This window comes from Periophthalmus magnuspinnatus, chromosome 20 (genome assembly GCF_009829125.3).
Source record: "Periophthalmus magnuspinnatus isolate fPerMag1 chromosome 20, fPerMag1.2.pri, whole genome shotgun sequence".
Lineage (NCBI taxonomy): Eukaryota > Metazoa > Chordata > Actinopteri > Gobiiformes > Gobiidae > Periophthalmus > Periophthalmus magnuspinnatus.
In genome coordinates, this window is record NC_047145.1 from 10,820,186 (window position 1) to 10,842,080 (window position 21,895).

Sequence of the window (21,895 nt, forward strand, 5' to 3'; positions counted from 1 at the left end):
GAGGAGGACTAAATTAGTGTTGGCAGATTTGCTTGTGATAAATTGTGCTGCCTGAGTGCATCACAGCTTCTTTGCACAGGAAGTGGTTCTGCATTGTGAAAGATTGACAGTACTTTCCCACATTATGGCTCCCACCTGTACTCGTCACTGTGTCTTTGTAACTGTCACACTTTCACAAGGCCCCAGCGTAGCGTTTACAGTATTGGTTAATTTTAAGAACGTCATGTTAGATTGAATAATGAATGAATCCAAGGCTATAATATCTCCATGGACACAAGCAAGTAACAGAAAAGTTACAAAGTGCTCATTTGTATACCTGGGTATGTTTCAAGTGCACATTGGGTAGGAAAGTTATGGCCCTGTATCAAATTTTCTTCTTATATAGGCAAATTGAGCACATTAATGAAATCCTGTATTAAACAAATGTAAATATGCCAAGATAATTTACATAAGTAGTCCCTTTGTAATGTTTCCTTGTGTTGTACTTGTACGTATTTTGTACTTTTTTTGTTACCCTAATATGTATTTTGTACTTTTTTATACATGTGCACTAAATAGTGCAACCACAATCTGTTAGGGCAAAGGGGATGGTGATGAAGTACTCTTAAAGAGACACATCAATCTTGGTCTGCTTTTGGTCAGATTTGTAGTTCATGTTTTCCAAATGCCTACATTTGAAAAACAACAACTATCTCCAGTCAATTCAACGTGTTCACTGGTAACACATGTAGTGGAAAAAACTATGATTCTAGATGAAAAGTAATCCATTTCCGAAGCTCGGTGAGTTTTGCAGTACAGAAGAAAGGTTTATTGTTTATTAAATTTCTATCACATACATTACATTGACAACACAGGGCAGGGAATTCTGCTTTCCTACCAGTTTAAATGCACAACTGACAAACTCACTCCTTCAATCTATGCTCACTCCCTTGAAGGAAGTGAGTGAGGGATCCCTCTCTTTCCCCCCCCCCCCCCCCCCCCCCCCCCCCCCCCCCCCCCCCCCCCCCCCCCCCCCCCCCCCCCCCCCCCCCCCCCCCCTCCCCCTCCCACTTACGCCTTCGCTCCTGCAATCTATGCTCCCTCACTCACTCCCTTGAAGGGAGTGAGTGAGGGATCCCTCTCTACCTTTCACCCCCCCCCCTTCGTCATCAGGAGAAATATAAGACCTCGTGCTCGGATAAACAACTATAATTTTGTATATAAAATCAGTGTAATCAGTAATGAGTATTGAGTGAATTTTTTAGTATCAAAATCGAGTTTTAGTATTGTGACAATACTATTGCCTGTAAAACTCAAAACTGTCAGATTCCAGACCTTTAAGTTGTACTATGTAACTTTTCAGGGGGGATGGCGTCTTGTGCTTGTCTAAAACCATATTTTGTAACATTTCTTTCAACAAAATCTCCATAGAGACAAGCAGGTGACATGTACTTCACCAGAAAAGTTTCATAATGCACCTTTAACCACATTGTGATTTATCATTTGTTACACTGAAGATATTACGATAATTTGCTAATTTTTGTTCCAGCCTAATTGTAAGCTAGTGACTGGTCTCACCTTGCTTTGCTTTGCTCTTTTGAAGCTTCTTTGTCAGTGGGGCGTCCTTCTTGGGGCGATGTTTCCTGGTCTTCCTGCTGGTGCTTGGTCCAGTACTGTCACTGAAGTCCTTTCTGGACTTCTTACTGCCTCCATCCACTGTCCCAGCATCCTTCTTCGCCTGGGTGGGGTAAAAACTGGTACTGGGCTCAGGGGAAGAATCCTCTCTGCTATCCTTGGATTGGGAGCCTAATAAATCTGAAAGATTAGGAATCTGAGAGCGTTTGAGTTTCACTTGCACTTTAAAGCGAGTTTTCTGAGTTCGCGGTAATTTTTGTATTGCCCATTGGGTGATGCTCAAAAGTGTTCTCGGAGACCTTTTGGTCGTTGTTTTTGGTGATGATGATTCGGATTTCATCTTTTGTACTAACAGTTACCAAACTACCTAAAAATATGTCTGTAACTTGTGTAAAGGCAGTATAGTTTTTACCTCTTGGAAAAAGATATCATCAAAGACTATAACTTAACTTGTGTTGTGCTAAAGTAGCTAGAACTAACTGCAACTAACTGTAACGGGTAACTAGACTGTAAAACCAAAGCCAAACTACCTACTTACTAACAACTTAAACCTACAAAAATTAGGTTAGTTTGAATCAAAAAAGTGATTAAACCTAAACTAAAACAAGGGTTTCAAACAGGTAAGTAAAAACTAGTAACTAACAACCAGTAACTAAATACAAATTATGAGTAACTACAATGCCCAACTGTGCAGTTACAGGTGGAGTGTACAAGTGAAGTGATGTGTGTGCTGATTTCAGATAGAACTGATCCAGTGATGTTATTAAGCTGTTAGGTTTTCATAACAATGAATGATGTCACTAGAATGTACATCATATTGGAATTACCATAGAAAAGATAGAAAAAAACTTAATTTAAAAAAATAGTGTAATACAAATATGTTGGATTACTTGTTATGATCTTAAGGGCTGTAGGCAGAAAGGAGAAATTAATGAGTGAGTTAGCTGAAGATTTTATATTTATTTTGGTCTTTATACGTAAAAAGGCAGATTAAATAGGTTTAAGGTCTTTATATAAATAAATAGTTTCCTAGTACATTTTCTACATGAATAGTTGTTATTGTATGAAATCCTGTGCAGTTGTAGTTGTAATGTGAGTGCAGTTTTGGTCAGATAAAGATACGCAAGTTTTGAGAGCTTTTGCCATACACCCTTTTCAGTCGACTAATCGATCGGCAGGACATTTCTTTAGTCACCAAATATTTTACTACAACCTAGCTAGTGATCAGCTAATGTTAATAATAATTGTGTTTTATCTGAATAATTACTATTTGTTGTGCTGTAATGTTTTAAATGCTGTAAAATGTAAAATTAAAGGAAAATTGAATCAAACTCAATATTTATTGCAATTTCCCGTTCAAATCAAAACAAATGTTCTCTCCAAAACAGAATCAGTTTAAAAGCAAAAATATAAGGCAGGGGTTAAACAATAATCTACATAGAAAACAATACTGTTTTTTGCACATACAGAAATGAACAGACTGAGTATGAGTAGTGCAAAGCTTAAAAATAAGGCATAGTTACATTATCTTAATAAGTAATGATCATCTTTAGCACTATGGTTCCAGATACTAAAACGTATGAAATTCAGCACAACTTCACAAGCAAAGTTGAAGGTAGTTATGAAAAGTCCATGAAGAGTTTGGCAAGCTGGACTTACTGAGAAAACAGCTTTTAGTCTTTACTGTAGAGTAAAGACTTCTTATGCCAAGTTTCTTTCATTGAAAGAAGGGAGCAGCAAGCAGCTGGAAATATGGTTTCTACCAGGCTGGGTGGACACTGAAGTAGGGCTGCACAATAGTATGAATTAAACAATGTACCAGAAAGTACCAATGAGTACTTGCGCTAAAAAATTGTGCTAAATCACTTCTACAAAATAGCCTTTTTTATTAAAAGAATCCCTCTGACTTCTCGCATGAGTAGTTTTCTAAAATTTGTGAACCCTCCTATATTTGGTTTCATACAGTGAAATCCTTTTATAAGCACCACTTGTTTATATAATGTGTTTTCCTAATCAGATTTGTCAACCATTGGCCATGATAGAGGTCAGGGAGTCAGACATACCTTGACCAGCTGAAAAAAACACAAAATAATACATTTTTTATGTTGAAGACATCTAATAAAATATCAAAACCATAAGAATTTTTTTTTTGTTAGTTTTATAAATTAAAACTGTCCCATATATTCACCTCTGCTCTGACTTTCTAACTTTGCAAAAGAAAAAAAAATAATTATTTGTCATTCGTCTAAATTGTATTTTTAATAATATTGTGCAGCCCTATAGGATAAATAATTACAACCAAATTACATGAGCAGAATTTCTGACTCAGACACGGCACAGTAGAGCATAAAGCCCATCTGGTCCACCTGATCCTCAGACAGCCCACTTAACAGATTAACCGCTGGTTTGAAATAACTGTGCAACGCCCCTTGCTCCAGGTAACCAATCAGCTCGGTGATGCACTGCTGAAACCGTACCTCCAGACTACTTTCCGACCAGTCGCTCTCACTATCGCTGAGGTGGAGGATGAGATTGGCCAGTGGGGCAGCTTTGAGTGGGCGGAGGGCGGGGTTTAGTCTGCATATAGACTTTAGGATTTTGAGTAAGAGTCTGCGACAGCCATCGTCCACCGTGTCGAGCTGGGCCAGCCGCTGAGTCTCCCAGGGGTAAAGGGACAGGTGCCAGGCGTTACCCCAGGGAGAGGTGAGCTCAGGCTGGGCAGTCAGCGCCACGTCACCCTCCCTCAACACTGGCAGCATGGTGATGATGAGGCCAGAATCCATACTGGCATCGCCTCCTGTGGCACTTGAAATTCTGAAAATCAAATCACAATTAGGTATGCAACACTACCATTACATTTTGTTTTCTTTATTAGGGGATATATTGTGATGAATGGACTTTTTGGAGCTTTCTACAGTGTTTTACCAAAAACATGCCTGAAGAGGTTTTAGATGTCATCCATACATGTTGAGCAATCTGGCAATCTTTCCCGGGCACTATTCGAACCCTCATTACAATTAGGAGGACGACTGTATCCAAAGCTCAGCTCAGCTCAATATTCCATAAATATACAAAAGCAGGACACAAAAGAATAAACTACAACTTTACAAACTCGATGCAATGCACCATAGTTTATTTAGCAAAATGTATGCCAATTGTGTTGTGATAGAGCCCTGAAAGGGGTTTGAATTAATGCAGGGAGCAAAGGGAAACTTATTATGTTAATACGCTGTTTTCTGTGAATATAGCATTTTCAAAACATGGTGATCTAAATATGTTATGTGTTGGATGAGCAGTGACGTCTTCACACCTACATCTTTTTGTCCAACTGACAGATTTAACTTTGGGTTTTACTATGGATCAGACCTGGACGACTGAGGGATTACACAGACATGTTATGTGCAATTAATACCACAAGTGTTATACCCCCTCTTTAATGTTAAAAGAAACAAAAAGTTACAATTTCACAGCAAACATAACAATACAACTTTTTTTTAATTTGTTATATGGTTGTTCTTCCTGTTGATGGAAAGTGAAGGTGAACTATGTAACTTTCCTGGTGTAGGGTCCCTTATTATGATATGGCTTTGCTCGATTTTCTATGGTATGGCTTAAACCTATATCTTACAATTACAGTTATTTTATTGCTCAACAATATCTTGAAAAACATGCGTTCTGACTGGTCACCTCTCCACAGGTCTGACCTATAGCTTGGCCTGGAAGTGGTACCTGCTTGTCCCCTGGTTTAATGTCACTATATATCTATATCTATATCTATATCTATATCTATATCTATATCTATATATATATATACACACCTACCGACCTAAATATATTCATACATATACGTACACACATACACACACATATATACATATATAGAGGACAAAGTATCTTGCTCTTTAGCCATAGGTTGATATTTAATTTATCTGATAAATATTTAACTGCTACTAAAGATTGAACATTATGGCAGAATAGGAATCCACTCACTGAATCTCCAGCCTGAGGTCGTGTCCTCCAAGCATGGGTCTGACCACACAGTCCATGGTGCTGCTGATGGAGGGCCAGTTCATCGTCTCCATCACTGTCTTACTGAACATGCTCACCACGGCCTCTGACGACAGGTACCCACCCACCAGATGCCTAAAGAGACCAAGCCTTATCAGCACTGTTTACCAGAAAATATTATCCAAAAACATTAGTGGCGATCTACCTGTCCCAGTAGCTCCGTCCTCTGGGGAAATACTCCAGGTTGACCCTCCGAACCATCCAGTGCAGAGGGTGTGTGATAAGAGTCTCCTCCCCAGGGACAAGACGCCACAGCGAGGACTCTAACTGGAGAGGAACCAGGAGACAGGCGTGGTCTGCACTCACCACCTACAAGTATACAAGACAAATTATTTTATTTTTATTTTACCTATAATTGTTACCTATAACAGTTTGGTGAAGGGATGTTATGTTATTGCTTTTCTGGCTTAGCATTAAACATATTTAACTTTATAGAGGTCACTACAGCAATTTATAGGTCAGATCTATGGAGAGGCTAGCATGCTCAGTATAAGATTGTTTTTTAATGTTTCTATAATTGTAGTTGATTTGATATACAAGTTCAATGCTATACTATGGAACTTTCCAGGGAAGGCAAGAACATATCCACAGAGACAAGAAAATGGCTGACTGCAATAGGAAAGTCACATTTTAGTAATATATATGGTGCTATATTTACCTGCAGGTCATCCAGGAGCGACCCCCCCAGGTTCATCTCTCCCAGGGGCATGTCCGGGTGTCTGCATCGGAGGAAGCCCTGGATCTCAGTGCAGATGTCCAGAGCCAGAGCCTCTGCCCTCTGCACCTCCTTTGGGCTGAGAGCAGCCCGGCTGTGGTAGAACTGCTGCAGACGGTCCTATAAAATTATGTCTTGATTATCTTTTTTTAATAGATATATATATATTTTTTTATTGATTTTATAGTACAAAATATGCATGCAATGTATAAATGACATGCATCCTTTTTTCCTTAATTAGAAAAAATAAAATAAAATGAAATAAAAAATAACAATAATCACACATTTGAGTAGCAGAACCAGAACAAAGGGGAACAACTTAGTGGTTTTACAAAATCCAACCACCCTTTCCATATATTTTCAAATGTCTCTGTTTCTAATCTTAAAGTATAAGTCAGTTTCTCCATAACATAAATATCATGCATCACATCAACACAGTTTTCCATTTTTGGTACCTCTGCCCTTAACCATTTCCTAATAATACCTTTTTTCCCCGCTAGCAACAGGATCCTAAACAATTTAATATTCAAGTTCTTTTTCAAATTAGCCTCAAGTTTGCTCAAATAGAACAGTTCAAAAGTGTAAGGAAGGTCAGTATTGAGTACTTTATCTATACATTTCTTTAAATCTGACCAGTAATTCTTTAACGAGGGACATGCCCAAAAAATATGCGCCTGATTTGCCACCTCTTCACCGCACTTTCTCCAACAGCTTGTCTCTCGATACTTTATCTGAGCCGGAGCTCTAAAAAAATCTTACATTTTTCCAGGCATGCTCTCTCCACAGCAAAGATGATGTTGTTTTCCATATATGTTGATTAATCTCATTCCATTCCTCCTCTGTCAAATGTATATGTGCTTCAATTTCCCCATTTCCTTTTTATATATTGTGTGTCTTCATTTTTTAAGCTTTCTAACCGTATGTACATCTTTGCAATGTTTTTTATTTAATTTGGACTGGTATGCAAGCATAAACAAGTTAATCACTTCTGCATCAACTACATAGCTTTCCTTGTTAATGTCATGTTCTAAATTGTGTTTTAACTGTAAGAATCTACAGAAATCTTGGTTTGCCAAACCAAATTGTTCTTTGATCATTTGAAAGCTTTTGCATTTTTTGTTTTCCAAAACTTCCCACCACATGCATGGACCTTCCCAAATTTTAAAGTGCCCATCGCTTCTATTAGGAATAAACTCATTCAACCCATCTTAGCAGCTTACAGAACATTTTCAGGTTTTTCTTTGCAACAATTTCAAACCATACTTTCAGAAAGACTTTAAGCCATGGATTTATTTCCCCACTGAATTGTTTATACAGTGTATCATCCCCAATTAATGCCTGGATTTGATTATCTTTTTAAGATGCTGTACCTGTCTTAAAATGTGAAATACAGAACTTGTTAGTCTTCACTTTTCCTCCTTCCTTGCATCCTAAACATTATAATTGGACGTAGACAGTACACAGTGGTCTCGTTTTGACCCCAAGAGCTGCTTTTACAATATATCTGTACTGGGGCAAGAGTAATTTTACTTGATTACATGAAAAAAATCAGGTACATAATTCCAACAATAATTGGCCAATATGCCTGACTGACTTTCAAGTATTGCACAAAACTTGAATAGACTGCAAATTTATCACAAAACTGCTGAAATATATTACATTGCAAGTTTGATTAATTATTTATTTATTTAGCTCCAACTTGCTCTTGTTGAAGGTTTAGACGATATACTCAGTAATCAAGTGTTGCATATATCTAAAAAACAGCAAACGCAATATAGATTTTTCGATATATCTCCCTCCTCCTCCTGCATCTGATAAAAAGGCCAACACAAAAGCTAGTGTTTACAATCCAATCTGACTACACAAGAATTAACTAATACATTTTCTTGAGAATAAGATGAGAGATTTCTGATTTCCCAATGATACATTTCATAGTTATTTTGTTGTACCTGCAGAGTGAGCACACAGAGCTGCAGCCTTTTGGACTTGGGCTCCACTCCGCCCTGTCCCTCCAGGCTGGAGACTGGAGACTGCTGGCACAAGTCCGCTGGAGAAGGGACACATTGTGATAAAAGAAAATATTAAGATTCAATTTATTTGAAAATTTAATATTATCAAATCTGAATAACCATACAATGACTATGTTAACATGGTCACCAAAAATCCAGTCTTATCTGATTTGTGGAGCTGTCATTTAAACAGCAAAATCTGATGTGTGGAATCTTGATTTATTTCTGATTTTTCACACCTGGCCATGCATTAACAAAAATACAGCAACATTCTTATTACTGCAGTTATTCAATTTATTTCTGGCCATGTAAATATACCCAGTGTTAAATGAATAGTGAAAAGTAATTTTAACATAAAATGTATAGACATATATTCCGGATTATAAATTGCACTTTTTTCCATAGTTTGGCCGGGGGTGCGACTTATGAAAAAATGATTAAAATATATAATTTCACATCTTCATTATTGTCACACTGATTACTACGCGAGGGCACTCTAGGTTTGTGTACCAGTATCACAGCCAAGCGGAAGCAGAAGCAGTGCTTCATCTACTTCTGGAGCAGGCGGAGTCAATCAGAAGTGACATCGAGGATGAAGAACTCAGCGGATTTAGTGATTTGGAGTGAGATTGAGAGTAAACCTGTTAGCTTGTTTTTTATGTTTTAGTTATCTGATTAACTGTTAATATCTTATGCTAACATACCAGACATGTATTCAGGTCACTATCTTCCTGTAAATAAATATGTGTTATGTAACAGTTGATTATACATGTTACAGTTCACTTGCTTGCTTGCTTTTCATTTGGAATAATATTGTAAATGTTTAGTTTATCATAAATCTAGTTTAAGATCGCGAAAACTACTTCCCATTTTCCGGTTCATGCGAAGTCTTACCCAACAGAGTACAATTCAAGAGGCAACTGAAAAGGAAGTCCAGTGCGTCTTATGTATGTACTTTTCTTCATTATTATGCATTTTTTCACTGGTGCGACTTATACTCCAGAGCGACGTATAGTCCGGAAAATACAGTAGTAGGGCTGTAAGTGATCAATGCTGAAAAAAAATACATAAATAAGTGTTGTGGAGTTTTTGGTCTTTGTCTTTAGAAAACTTGTACAAAATCACATAGAAATATTAAATGAATGGCAGATAGTGTTTTGAATCATGGTTGTATTAAATTCAGTATTAAGTATCGAGCCAAAATCTAGTAAGTAATTAGACTATTTTGATCCCAATCACCTTTAACAATATTATTTTTAGTGTAAATTCCTCTCCTTGGCAGTAAAAAGTTCGGGAGTTCTCATTAGAAAAGTGAAGTTTACCTTTCTGTTGTTTAGTTGCTGTGGAGGCCTGCTGCAGCACAACGCCCTTGATGCCCCTTTTAAGCAGAGTGGGAGAGGCAGACACTCGACTGATCTCCTCCCAGCTCTCAGCCATCTTCTGCTCCACCTTCTCCTCCTCAGCAGCCCGGCTCGCACGCTCAATTAGCTGGACACAAAGAGCACCATTATGTTGTCACGATACTAAAATTTCAAACTTGATTTCAATACTAAGGAATAGACTTGATACCCAATTCTGATTCTGATATCACAATGATAAATGTAAAACATTTCTTTAGACAACAGAATGTGAATTTCAAAATTAAATCATAGTACTTTCTTTTTTATTACCATGTGGCCTTTTACCTGTGTAATCCCTCAATCGCCCAGGTAGGCTCCATAGTGGTCCATGGCTGTATACTAGTCTGTGTGGACATACTTGCGCTGATACAGCTTAAGATCATTCTAAAGCAGGGGTCACCAACCCTGTGCCCGCGGGCGCCATGTCACCCCCAAGCCCCACATGAGTCGCCCGCAGACCGGTTCTAAAAATAGCACAACTCACTAATGAGCTGCATCTAAAATTTAATTTTATTTTGTTGCTATTTTTTTTTTATCACCCTTGCGTTTATATAGATTTCAAAATGACAATATCTTAAACATATGTTCATTATACATGAAGTTTAGATAAGTTAAGGTGAACTTTGACAACCGAGATTTATTTAAAAATATGTAGGCTTATTTTTCTTTAACATTACATAATTGATAAGTTTATGAAACATGGTGCAATGTATATTATTTATGTTTTGTTAAAAGGTTTGTCAATAGATAGTGAAAATGGGACACTTTTCCTATGAGATGTAGTGATATAAGTGTCATCTGGAAATTTAACAATTACTAAGATTAGTAAAGTTTAAGTGCTGAATACTGATATCTGTTTCCCTCCTTGCTCATTGTTGATAATTATTTTGAGAAATCATTAATGTGATCAGTGTCTTGCAACATGATCAGTGTGTTCACATAGATGAATATCATTTATCGTTATTAATAATGTATAACTAAAGGCAAACTGAGAAAATGTGTTACTTCAGAAGAGCGTCTCAAACTGGTAGCCCTTTGTATGACTCAGTGCCCATATAGAAGCTCTCAGGTTAAAAAAGGTTGGTGACCCCTGTTCTAAAGCTTTTCAGGAAAGGTTCATTTGTGATTTTTTAGTATTCATACCTGCTCAAATTTGTATTTACTTTTAATACTGGTTTTAGTATTGATTAGGATCTGATTTGCAACACTGTACTTACAAATACTGACAGGTGTTTTTTCTAGATAAGGCGCTATTTTAGGTAACAGTTTAATATAATAATTTTGGTACAGTCAAATCAATTGAATTCATTCTTTAAAAGGTACAGTGTGCAACTTTCTGGAGAGGCAGGTTGTCTGCCTGACTCCATAAAAATAGAAAGTTAAAACCATACTTTGGAGTCATCTCCATGGAGGTAGATAAGCTTTGTGCCCTACTGTTGACCATTATAGTAAAAAAAACAAAAACATTTCCATGGAAACAAGCAGGAGTAGGCCCTGCTCCAGGCCAAGTAAGAGTCAGGTTTGTGGAGATGTAAACTTAGACTTCCTTATTCTGAGTGGGTTCAATGCAGTAAACACAACCAAAATGAAAAAGAAATTCAAATTGTTTTCATTTTACTCTATTTTTGGCTAATATGTTGCACACTGTACTGTTAAGTCTGAGAGTGTTGATTGCATTACTAGTCAATGCAAACTATTTTTCAAAACACTGACCCGTTTTACTGCCAGTGTAGCAATCCCCAAGATGGCCGCCCCTCCAACGCCCAGAACCAGCCGAGCATTGGAGAGCAGGAAGTTTATGACCACGGCGATCCCATCCTCTCCTCTTCGCCGCGTGCTCTGGAAGTCCATCACCTCCCTCTGCACTTACCCTGCTGACACAACGTGCACTATTTATAACTAACTCTACAATTAACAACATTTAGTATCTTACAGTGTTTCCCATGGGTTTATACTTATTGTGGCACACAGAATCTGGTTTCAACAAATTTAATGAATACAATTTATAGATAGATGCCACTATTACCACTACTGATAAAAAGAAATAAAATAAAAACATAACAACCTTACTTCTATATGTTCATGATAATACTACAAGCATGAGGTATAATTTCCCTAAATTTTTTGTTTCTGTTTAATGAACTTATTTATTTTTTGTCAACTACAATGATTAAAAACAAAAGTACGGCCATATAGTCAGAATCTTATATTTTCTTACACATAACGGTCATGTCTTGGGGTTATGCGCTGATTGTTACTGGTATATTAATTTATTAATTCCAAAATTGCCTTGTGATACAGCGGCCTGATACAATTGTAGTTTTAGAAGTAAGCTGATTTATAGTAGGATCACAGTAGGATAATCTTTAAAATGCAAAGTTTCTAATTATGCCAACAGTAGTAAGAATGTAAAAGTATCTTTTCCTACATCTATCCTCATGCTCACAGAAGGGGGTGGTTTTTGGCTCTATCTTGCAATCAAACATAACGGTTTAAACCCTAGTCTAGATAGTAAGCAAATTGTCCCATGGAAAAGGTGATGTATTATTGTGGGGTAATTATAACTGAAAACCATGACTATTGGTTTCAAATCCCCGTGTGTGGCTCAGTTTATCTGTCCACACAACACAATGCAGAAGTTTGTTAGTCTGTCAGCCCAGACACACCAGCTACATCTAGAATGTGTGCTTATGGACAATTTAGCACTATTAGATGGGAAAATAAGCCATGAGAACAATAAAATGCACTACTGAAGCTAAGCTATTTCAAGAATATAAAAAGACTTGATTTTATTTTTGTACTTAATTCAAGCGCGGTGCTTGAGTATGTGACGTCACCGCTGTCCTCACTTTCCCTGGTGCTAATATTGCACTGTAAAAAACACAGATATGGGCATTTATTTATTTTTGGTTATACAGCAAATACTAATTTATTATATTGCAAAGAAATGTAAATGTTATTATGAGTAATGGTTTATTACAATGTTTCTTCAGTACATTTTAAAAGGTGCTGTACTATAAAAGTAGAGTTTACCATAGTTTATGGTTTATACATGTTTAATTGTTAAAATGTAAACTTCTGATGTTGAATATGCTTTTATGGGATATATTGTTTACATCTCATGATTATAAGCTACACTGAAAAGACCTATTTGAAGACTATAATTGATTAAAATTGTTAATGTTAAAGTGTTTGAGTTTAAACCACTTGCATTAATAATATGGCCATAATAAGATAGATATGTGAACTCTATAGTAATAGCCCTGTTTCCCATACAGGATAGGTTTTTTTAGAGTGGACTTTGGAACTGGATTTTTCCCTGATGAGGGAGATGGCAAGCCTTCCTGTCTGAACTGACCTGCACAAACCAACCAAAGTTGGCCTTCTGAAAGAGCATGCTGTTCTCCCACTACTACAGCCAATTGGAGTGTGGTAGGACAGTACCACACTGCATCAAAGGATTTTTGACTTGACTAATAAGTGACTACCAAGCCAGCAGGACTTTACATAATCTGAGCTCAGATAGGGATATTGGGATATATTTTGAATCTTACTTTTAATGTTATTTTCAATACATTTCACCTAAGCTTTTCCTGTGGCTACAGTATTTTTGGCTCTTTGCTTTTGGCTCAATAACTCTCCTTCTGAACCTAGTCGCTGGTCCATCTATACAAATTGCTAGCAATTATTACTATTTAATACTGTTTCTGGTTACACCAAGTTTTAGTTAGTATTTTAATTTTTATTTAGGTGAAGTTATAATTTTACTTCCTGGTTGGACATGGGCACCCTGTAAAAAATACAGATAAATTCCAACACCTGTATCTTGTTGATTTAATGTTTAATCTGTCAAGGGGAAATAATCCCTTGCATTTAGGATGGATAAATAGTTGCCACCTGTACTATCCCACCAAACTATGTATTAATTAGAAATATGAATTCCTGTCATATGTACTTTAAATGTACTTTCGATTTTCGTTTTATATCTTGACCACTTTCATTCAGCTTGCCTCACTAGCTGTTATCGGAGATCCCCACCTCCTAGTCCCCTTGTCAAAGATGCACACACCGAGAATGCTCTATAAATAGTCCGTGCATGGTCCCTTTTGGCTTAACATACGACAGCCTTGCTACACACGTATGTCACGTATCACGGGCAATCCACCCCCTTCCCATACGTAAAAGTTGATATCAAACAATGAAGTTGAGACGACAAGCAATTTTCAGCATGTATCATTAAATCAGTAAACTAGTTTTAAAGGAATCAACTTCTAGACATTTAACAGCAAAGAAACACGCCTGAAAACTTGTTTAGACCTGTTCCAGATGCTAATAGCGCTAGCGATTCACTAACTTGCCCCAAATCTTCATTAAAATGTGATCCTTACCACAAAAATGAAAGTATAACGCTGTACAATCGTCAACCATTAGTGTTAATCCGAATCCAGGCGCATCGATCTTCAAAAAACACGTAAAAAGTCACAAAAGTCCATTGTTGTTGTGTTTGACGTAGGCACAAGCTAACAGCTGCTCGGGCTTCTTCTGCTGTGGTGTGATGAGGGAGACACAGCGCCACCATGTGTTCACTGTATGGGCTTATCCAAAGAGTATAATTATAGATTTTCATTTTCATTTGATTTTTTCATTTGTATTTATTTTGTCTCTGATGGGTAAAAAATAAAAATCAAATAAACTCATTGACTACATGAGTCCTTTTTATTTGAGTTTATTGCAGGAACTGTGTGTAGCCTGCGCTCTGACAGTTTTAAAAAAGGTATTATAATCATAACTGAACCTGGGTGGCCAGTGCCTTAACCTGCTGAGCCACATTCTCAGTATATGGACAGGCCATGTCTTCAGGTTTCACTCACTGAGCAGGTTCTGCAGTTTAGGTAGTGATGATACAGACCAGAGAGCAAGACTAAAAATATATTTAGAATTGTTATCAGTAAAAGCTAGATTTTGAACATGTTTACCTTATATCTGGGGTCATAGATAAGCGTATTCAATTTAAAATCTAAATCTTACATGCAGTTCCTTTAAACCTGCTCATTTCATACGCTATACTTGTTTGTGTCCCCACATTGATATTATTGCTTTGCCAGGGATGTACCTCAGTAGTGCCCCATTCACAGCAAAAATGTAGGAATCTACTTAGCAACATTCTATCTGTAAAGAAATAAATGCAAGATTTAATGTCATACTGTGGAGCATTCCAGCTAAACCAATAGTGTGCCTTTAGATGTATATTATGTCCTGTATCTCTTTCGTTCTCTAAAATCAAGTCAAAGGTAAATTATGAAAGCAGAAATACGTATGTGTATTTATTTAATGAACAAAACAATTTGGGGTTTTCCTGCCACTCCTCTTACTACTGCATGTGCACTCATTCAAGTGTGAAATCAGTCTACTTCATGTGTGATTTGACGTGGTTCTCTATTTTTATCTGGTCTGTGAACGTTCTGTTTGGGTCATTAACCTATTACAACTAGACCTTTTTCACTCACACTTTTAAGGTGCACTGCGTAGCTTTTCTGACCGAAGGCACGCCACATGCTTTTCTCCATGCATGTTATTACTTTTGGAATGTCACGAAGTATGACATTATTCGTATCTATCTACCATTTATTTTATTACAGGTGTTTTTATTGCTCACCTCTTACTCTGCTTCTTCACAGATCTGACCTGCAACTTGGCTTGATGGCACTGCCTGCTTGTCCCCAAGATAGGCATGTTTATTGCCATACATTAGAAATTTCTATCTAGGCAAAATAAAAACATCTCTATGGAGACAATCAGACAATCAGATGAACTCATTCATTCTACAAGAACCCTTATGGCCTTTAATGTGCAAACAGGCCAGTATATTTTAAGATTGTTTTTACCCTTAAAGAACCACAAAGAATTTCACAAAGGTTTTAGGCAAATAATTCCTTTCTGAATTTAAAGCAGAATTTGGGCTGCTATAACAACAGAGGACCATTACCATGCCACTGGTCTATGCAGCTAAACAGGTTCTTGCAGTTGTTTATGACTTAGATACTTATCACCCCTGGCACAGCTGTGGTCAACCATAGATCATTTGAATAGTTTCCTCTTGATTTGTTTTGCATTTGCGGCTCATACTTCCTTGTCGTGCAGTTTCCTCATCGGAGACATGCACATCACATGGACAGAGGGCCGCGCTCAGAGGCACATGACTACACTGGGGTTTTCCTCTGTGCATCTGATGTCCAAAGTGTCATCTTCAGAGCTAAGGAGTGTTCAGACAAGATTGGACCTGGTGAAATGTAATCATGTGTGAAAAGAATAGCGGTTTTGGTTACATTTAGGGCTGAGTCAGGCCACACACTTTTGTTAGTGAATTGTGAATTTGGAACAGGCACTGTAAATGGTAGGCAACTTTACAAAAATGTTCTAAGACATTCATCATATCCCCAAAGTAGCTATTTTAGATTTTGACCAGCCATATTTGTTAAGCCTAATTGTAGAATAATAAACAATGAAATTAATTTGCCAAAAAATAGACTTTAGTTACTTTAATTGCACTGAAAAAAAACAAAAAACAACTTATAGTATATCCATGGAGAATGTTATTCATTTAATTCAGGTGACATGCCATCTCCAAAAAGTTGCATACTATACCTTTAAGATATTATTCAGATTTTTGTATGTGTGTAAATAATAATAATAATAATAATAATAATAATAATAATAATAATTATTATTATTATTATTATTATTATTATTATTATTATTGTATTTATCAACATGTACATACATGCATTCAATTCTGTATTAATTCCCCAGTATAGCATTATAGTTTATAATGCTATAATGTATAATTTATTTACACATCTATTGGAGCATTTGGGCAAAAAGTAGGTATAGAAAATCCAACCAGAGTAAGTTGTTAGATACCCAAATAACACAGGACCATATAAGGTTATGCTTTTATTCATATCCATACTGTTTACATCACAGTTTTTTTCACAAGCATGTTTTGTTGTTTGTCAGAGCAGAGAGAATGTTTTGCCAGCCTCCTCCATGTGGTTGTGTGATGCAGTGCAGACAGAGAGCATATAAGTGAGAAGAGATGGGGCCGGAGCTTACAACTGAAACCAGCTGAAACTAAATAACAAATCAAAACACGCTACTACTCCACTGGTAAGAAACGAGCTCAATACTGTATTAGAACTTAGTGAACAAATGTATGGAAATTTTAGGGGAAATTGGTTTTGGATTTAACATGGAATTCTGTATAAAATTTTCTTACAATACAGGGAGAATGATGTGACTGATTGTGAATTTTTTGTTTTGCAGACAATGGATGAGACAACAAGTTCACCTCCAGACTATGACTTCTTTGGAACTGTGAGTACAATTTTTTATGCATAAATAAACAGATTATAAAATATTGTATAGTATGTTTGTGAAATAATACTGATATATGCCTTGTCCATTTGTGAAATAATATAGTGATGATAATGTTTTTCTTGATAATGCATGTTTCAATAGTGACTGTTTATATTCTTGAGTAGTGTTCTTGACTTTTCCTACAACTTTTGTCAGTGTTTTTAAATGTTTTTAAACAATATTTAAAAGACAAAAAAAGTGTATTTTTATTGCATTTTGGATGAATCACACAATGTTTGCAGCCCTACTTTATTAATAAGTATACATTAAGATAAGAGAACTTTCATTTCTTTAATTTAAATTCCAGTGTATGAGGATAATTTCAGGGAATAGAAATATGCAATGAAAAATAACTAATAAACATGAAATAATATAATTAAATTAAAGGTACAGTAAGGACTTTTTAATAAACAACTATATGTATGTATATATATTATATATGTATATTATATTGTATATGTATATTATATATGTGTGTGTGTGTGTGTGTGTGTGTGTATATATATATATATATATATATATATATATATATATATATATATATATATATATATATATATATATATATATATACACACACACACACACATATATAATATGGAACACTGCAAAACTTACCAGCAGATTATAAAGTTAGCAAAACTTTACTTGCAAACGTTCTTGTAACTGTTCCATCCATAAGACATTTTCCATCTCTTCCATCCGATGCACTTTGTGTTGTTCTTAAACTGACCTAAATTTCCTTACCCGCTTTAAGTCAAACATCTGCTAAATGTCAGACAGTTTCTAGATTTTCCACTGTTTCTTCTCCACCTCACATGATCTCTTATCTGAGCTGTACATCTCCATACTAGCTTGCATCATGGAGCTGGGGCCCCCTCTTCGGCCCCCTCTGCTCGGTTACCCACAAGCCCCCTGTGCACAGTTAGGAGAGCAGCAGGAAGCACAGCAGTCGTGGTTTTTCAGACCTCGCAGACACAACACCTGCACCTGTTGTGCTGGTTAGCCGCTGTTAGCTTGTGTATGTCAGACCTAGCGTGACATCAGGCTAGCTATTCCCACAAGAACACAGAGGTACAAGAGCAGGAAGTGCACCAAAAGCTTATCGGTGACAACATCACTGCCGTGGTGTGAAAGATGCAATGAGAGAAGTTGTGAAGTTATTATAGTTAAAATAGTATATAATGTCCAACTATGACCACAAATGATCAGGTGATGGGTAAAGTTAGAATAGTCAAAAATTGTACTCAAGTATGAGTATTGTAACTTAAAAATAATATTACTCAAGTAGAAGTACACACTAATGATCCAAATTACTGAAGTAACTGTCTGCATGGTCATGTGCTTTATAATTTAAAGTTAATGCAGCATGTTTGAACATAATGAATGGACAAAATATGAAATTTGTAGAAACCCAAAAATGAGGACAACTAAATATCTGAAAAAAGAAGAAATACAAATGTAATTTGTAACAGTCAGCATAAAACTTCAATTATAGACTCACAGTGGGAGCTATGTCAGTTACAGACTCAGTGGTAAGCAGTGGTGGAGAAAGTACTCAATTAGAGCAAAAAAAAAAAGATTACTCAAGTAAAAAAATCACATGAAAAAAATCTACTTAAGTAAAAGTATTAAAGTACCTGTTTAAAAGTAAAAAAATAAAAATATTTTGAACTTATTATATTATATATTTTGAGGTCTAATAAGGCTTCAAATGTTTTACTTTTAATAAAGAACTGTGCTGAATACTGTTCCACAGAAGCCACTGAATAATTTTTTTTTTAGCTGTTATTATCTGTATATTTCTGTTTGCTCCAACTATGAACATGCTAAAAAATAAACCCCTCAGCCTTTTCAGTGGGTCTCAAAAAGTAATAATAAGCACAGATACATAAAATTTGTACTTATGTACAGTACTTTACTACTTTTACTTTGTTACATTCTACCACTGCTAAGAGTAACCAAAACTTTTACTGAAGTAAAAATAGTGCTTAAGTGTAAAATAACTTACTCAAGAAGTAAAGGTAAACTGAAAACCACTCAGAGAAGTAGACTAATCTAATCTATTCGTCTACAACCCATCTGTGCTCATGCTGCTGTTTCATATCTGAACCTAGTTGCAACCAAATACTTCTTTTAACTTTGGTTGTTTATTATGGTGGTAACAGGGACTGAAATCTGCCTTGAATCTGTATTTGCCTGACAAACAATATTGAAAGAAACATAATTTCCCCATAAAATAACTAAACTTATATAAGCATAATTCTTTAATTTCATTAAACTGGTTTAGAATACTGTAATCCATTGAGCAGGGTGATAATATTGTTCCTTGAGATTTAGATATCATCATTACATCTTTAAAGGAGAAATATTATGTAAAATTAACTTTCATGAGCTCTTATAATAGTGCTTTTGTCTTACTCAAACTTGTAATTGATTCATGTTTGAGTAATCCTGTATTGTCCTGCATTTGAAGCTTGAATACTGAGAAAATTGCCATTTTCACCCACCCTCTATCTCCACCCCATCTCTGTTCTTATATGCAAATATTTAAAAAAAAATCAGACTGCAAATCATTGAAGTAAGGTTAAAAAATGTCACAAAGCCAATAGTAAAGAACAGTCAAAGAAAATCAGCTGCTTGCTAGCGTGAAATTTTGTCTTCTTTAAAAGTATAGTTCCATTATTATGCTTTGTAATTTCAGACGTTCTCTTCTGATTACACCGATGACGACTACCTAACTGGGCCTACAGATGACAGCGCTGGTATATGTGACCGCTCCTGGGTACGGGACTTCCGCGGCCAGTACGAGCCTCCTCTCTACTGGATCATCTTCATCCTGGGTGCTGTGGGAAACCTTATGGTGGTCCTGATCTACTGCAGCTTTCGCAACCGCATCAAAACCATGACCGACATCTACCTTCTCAACCTAGCAGTAGCCGACCTCCTCTTCCTGTGCACGCTACCATTTTGGGCTAAAGACGCGTTGATCGACTGGGGATTCGGAGAGGGTGTGTGCAAGTGTGTCTCGGCTGTCTACAAAATCAACTTCTTTAGCAGCATGCTCCTCCTCACGTGCATCAGTGTGGACCGCTACATCGCTATCGTGCAAGTGACCAAAGCACAAAACTTCAAGAAACAGAGACTCTTCTATAGCAAGCTAGCATGTTTAGCCGTCTGGGTATTGTCCATTCTTCTAGCCTTGCCAGAGTTTATCTTCGCCACAGTGAAGACAAACCAAAATGGCAGATCTTCGTGCACACTCGTCTACTGGAACAATGCTAACAATAAAACGAAAATCTTGGTGCTAGCTTTGCAAATCTGTGTCGGTTTCAGTCTCCCGCTACTTTTCATGATTTTTTGCTATTCCATAATCATCCGCACACTTCTCCAGGCGAAAAATTTTGAAAAACACAAGGCCCTACGTGTCATTTTTGCAGTTGTTTTTGTTTTTATCCTCTCCCAGCTTCCATACAATGGTTTTCTAATTATGGAAGCAACACAAGCGGCCAATATGACCATCACGGATTGCCCCACGCTGACAAAGTTTGATGTGGCGGGGCAGATAGCTAAGAGCCTAGCTTACACACACGCCTGCCTAAATCCGTTCTTGTATGTGTTCATTGGGGTGCGTTTCAGACAAGACCTGCTCAAGATAGTGAAGATGAGAACGGGAAGCTTGAGCAAAGTGGGTCTAATCAAATCACCAACCAATTCCAAGCGTCAACCATCCATCATGTCCGACACTGAAACGACTCCGGCTCTGTCCTTATAAAGTTAGGTGACATCTGGTCTGGTTAGGGTCATATGGTGCTAAAAAAAAAAACCCAGCATTTTAAAACTTTGACTCTTATTAAAATGTCACCCCCGTATAGGGTTGAAATATTAATCGCAATAGAATCAAAATCGCAATTTGAATGGACGCAATTATGAAACAGCAAAATATCCTGTTTTATCCTGCATAAAAATGATGAACCCTGTAGTTTAGATGTGTACAAACATGTCCTGAAGTGATGTGTATTAGTTTGTCAGTTCATTTTTTGTGAATTCTTCTGGATGCGTTTGAAATCTCAATGTTGAAAATAATCCTAATAGTAAAATATAAATTCCAAATCTAATTGCAATGCTTGTCCAACAAATACAAAAACATATATTACCACATCATTCCAATACTCAAATTGCCTCCACTGTGCTGCTAACCCACTTTGATGTTAGCAGCTGCAGGTTTTAGCCTATTTCAAACTAAATCACTCTTCAGTGTATCAGCAAATAGAGTCAGTCCACTATTGGCATTCATATACGCAAATAAAATATAACAACAGATAAATGTTATATTTAATCACTTATGTGACATTTTTTAAATGTTCAGTTATTCCATGATGTGGTGGCCATGGCAAACAAATAGGACTGATTATTATGAAAGCCCTTCTTTGCTTTATTGTTTGTTGACGTTTTCTCCCACTTTCTTTCAAAATCGAAGTACCATACTACTGACATGTCACCATCCCACATGCATTAATAGTAATTACAAAGTAGATATTAAAATGGATGTTTATATACCTCATGCTGTCATTCCATGTGTATAAAGTGTAAATATCTGTAAATATGTGTATGTGTTTTACATTGTGAGGGATTCAGCATTATTTCTTATACTTTTGTTACATTCTGTGTTG

The 21,895-nt window shown here is 36.5% G+C and overlaps 2 protein-coding genes across 3 annotated transcripts; one reads left to right on the top strand and one right to left on the bottom strand.

Annotated features, from left to right (window-relative positions):
* Positions 1-2,937: 2,937 nt before the first annotated feature.
* On the bottom strand, positions 2,938-14,360 carry mief2 (mitochondrial elongation factor 2). 2 transcript variants are annotated; one of them, XM_033985927.2, is made up of 8 exons: positions 14,195-14,360; positions 11,520-11,677; positions 9,729-9,894; positions 8,347-8,444; positions 6,341-6,517; positions 5,828-5,991; positions 5,605-5,757; positions 2,938-4,428 (listed from the first exon to the last, which is right to left on the bottom strand). In XM_033985927.2, exons 2-8 carry the CDS (start codon positions 11,655-11,657, stop codon positions 3,918-3,920), a joined length of 1,407 nt encoding a protein of 468 aa, XP_033841818.1. In that variant the 5' UTR covers positions 11,658-11,677; positions 14,195-14,360; the 3' UTR covers positions 2,938-3,917. The 2 variants fall into 2 exon arrangements, with proteins under 2 accessions (XP_033841818.1, XP_055086081.1); XM_055230106.1 differs by having other exon boundaries at positions 11,520-11,680.
* A 2,544-nt stretch (positions 14,361-16,904) lies between these two features.
* On the top strand, positions 16,905-21,895 carry ccr9b (chemokine (C-C motif) receptor 9b). Its single transcript, XM_055229961.1, has 3 exons — positions 16,905-16,973; positions 17,130-17,180; positions 19,927-21,895. The coding sequence occupies exons 2-3, from the start codon at positions 17,133-17,135 to the stop codon at positions 20,995-20,997; spliced, it is 1,119 nt and encodes a 372-aa protein (XP_055085936.1). The 5' UTR covers positions 16,905-16,973; positions 17,130-17,132; the 3' UTR covers positions 20,998-21,895.

What these genes read in the sequence shown, in the direction of transcription:
- ccr9b (XM_055229961.1), top strand. Translation starts at nt 17,133, where the DNA reads ATGGATGAGACAACAAGTTCACCTCCAGACTATGACTTCTTTGGAACT. An exon ending in ACTATGACTTCTTTGGAACT is followed by an intron (nt 17,181 to 19,926) that starts GTGAGTACAATT and finishes TTGTAATTTCAG; the next exon opens with ACGTTCTCTTCTGATTACAC.
- mief2 (XM_033985927.2), bottom strand. Translation starts at nt 11,657, where the DNA reads ATGGACTTCCAGAGCACGCGGCGAAGAGGAGAGGATGGGATCGCCGTG. An exon ending in AGCAACTAAACAACAGAAAG is followed by an intron (nt 8,445 to 9,728) that starts GTAAACTTCACT and finishes TCCCTTCTCCAG; the next exon opens with CGGACTTGTGCCAGCAGTCT. An exon ending in CGCTCCTGGATGACCTGCAG is followed by an intron (nt 5,992 to 6,340) that starts GTAAATATAGCA and finishes GTATACTTGTAG; the next exon opens with GTGGTGAGTGCAGACCACGC.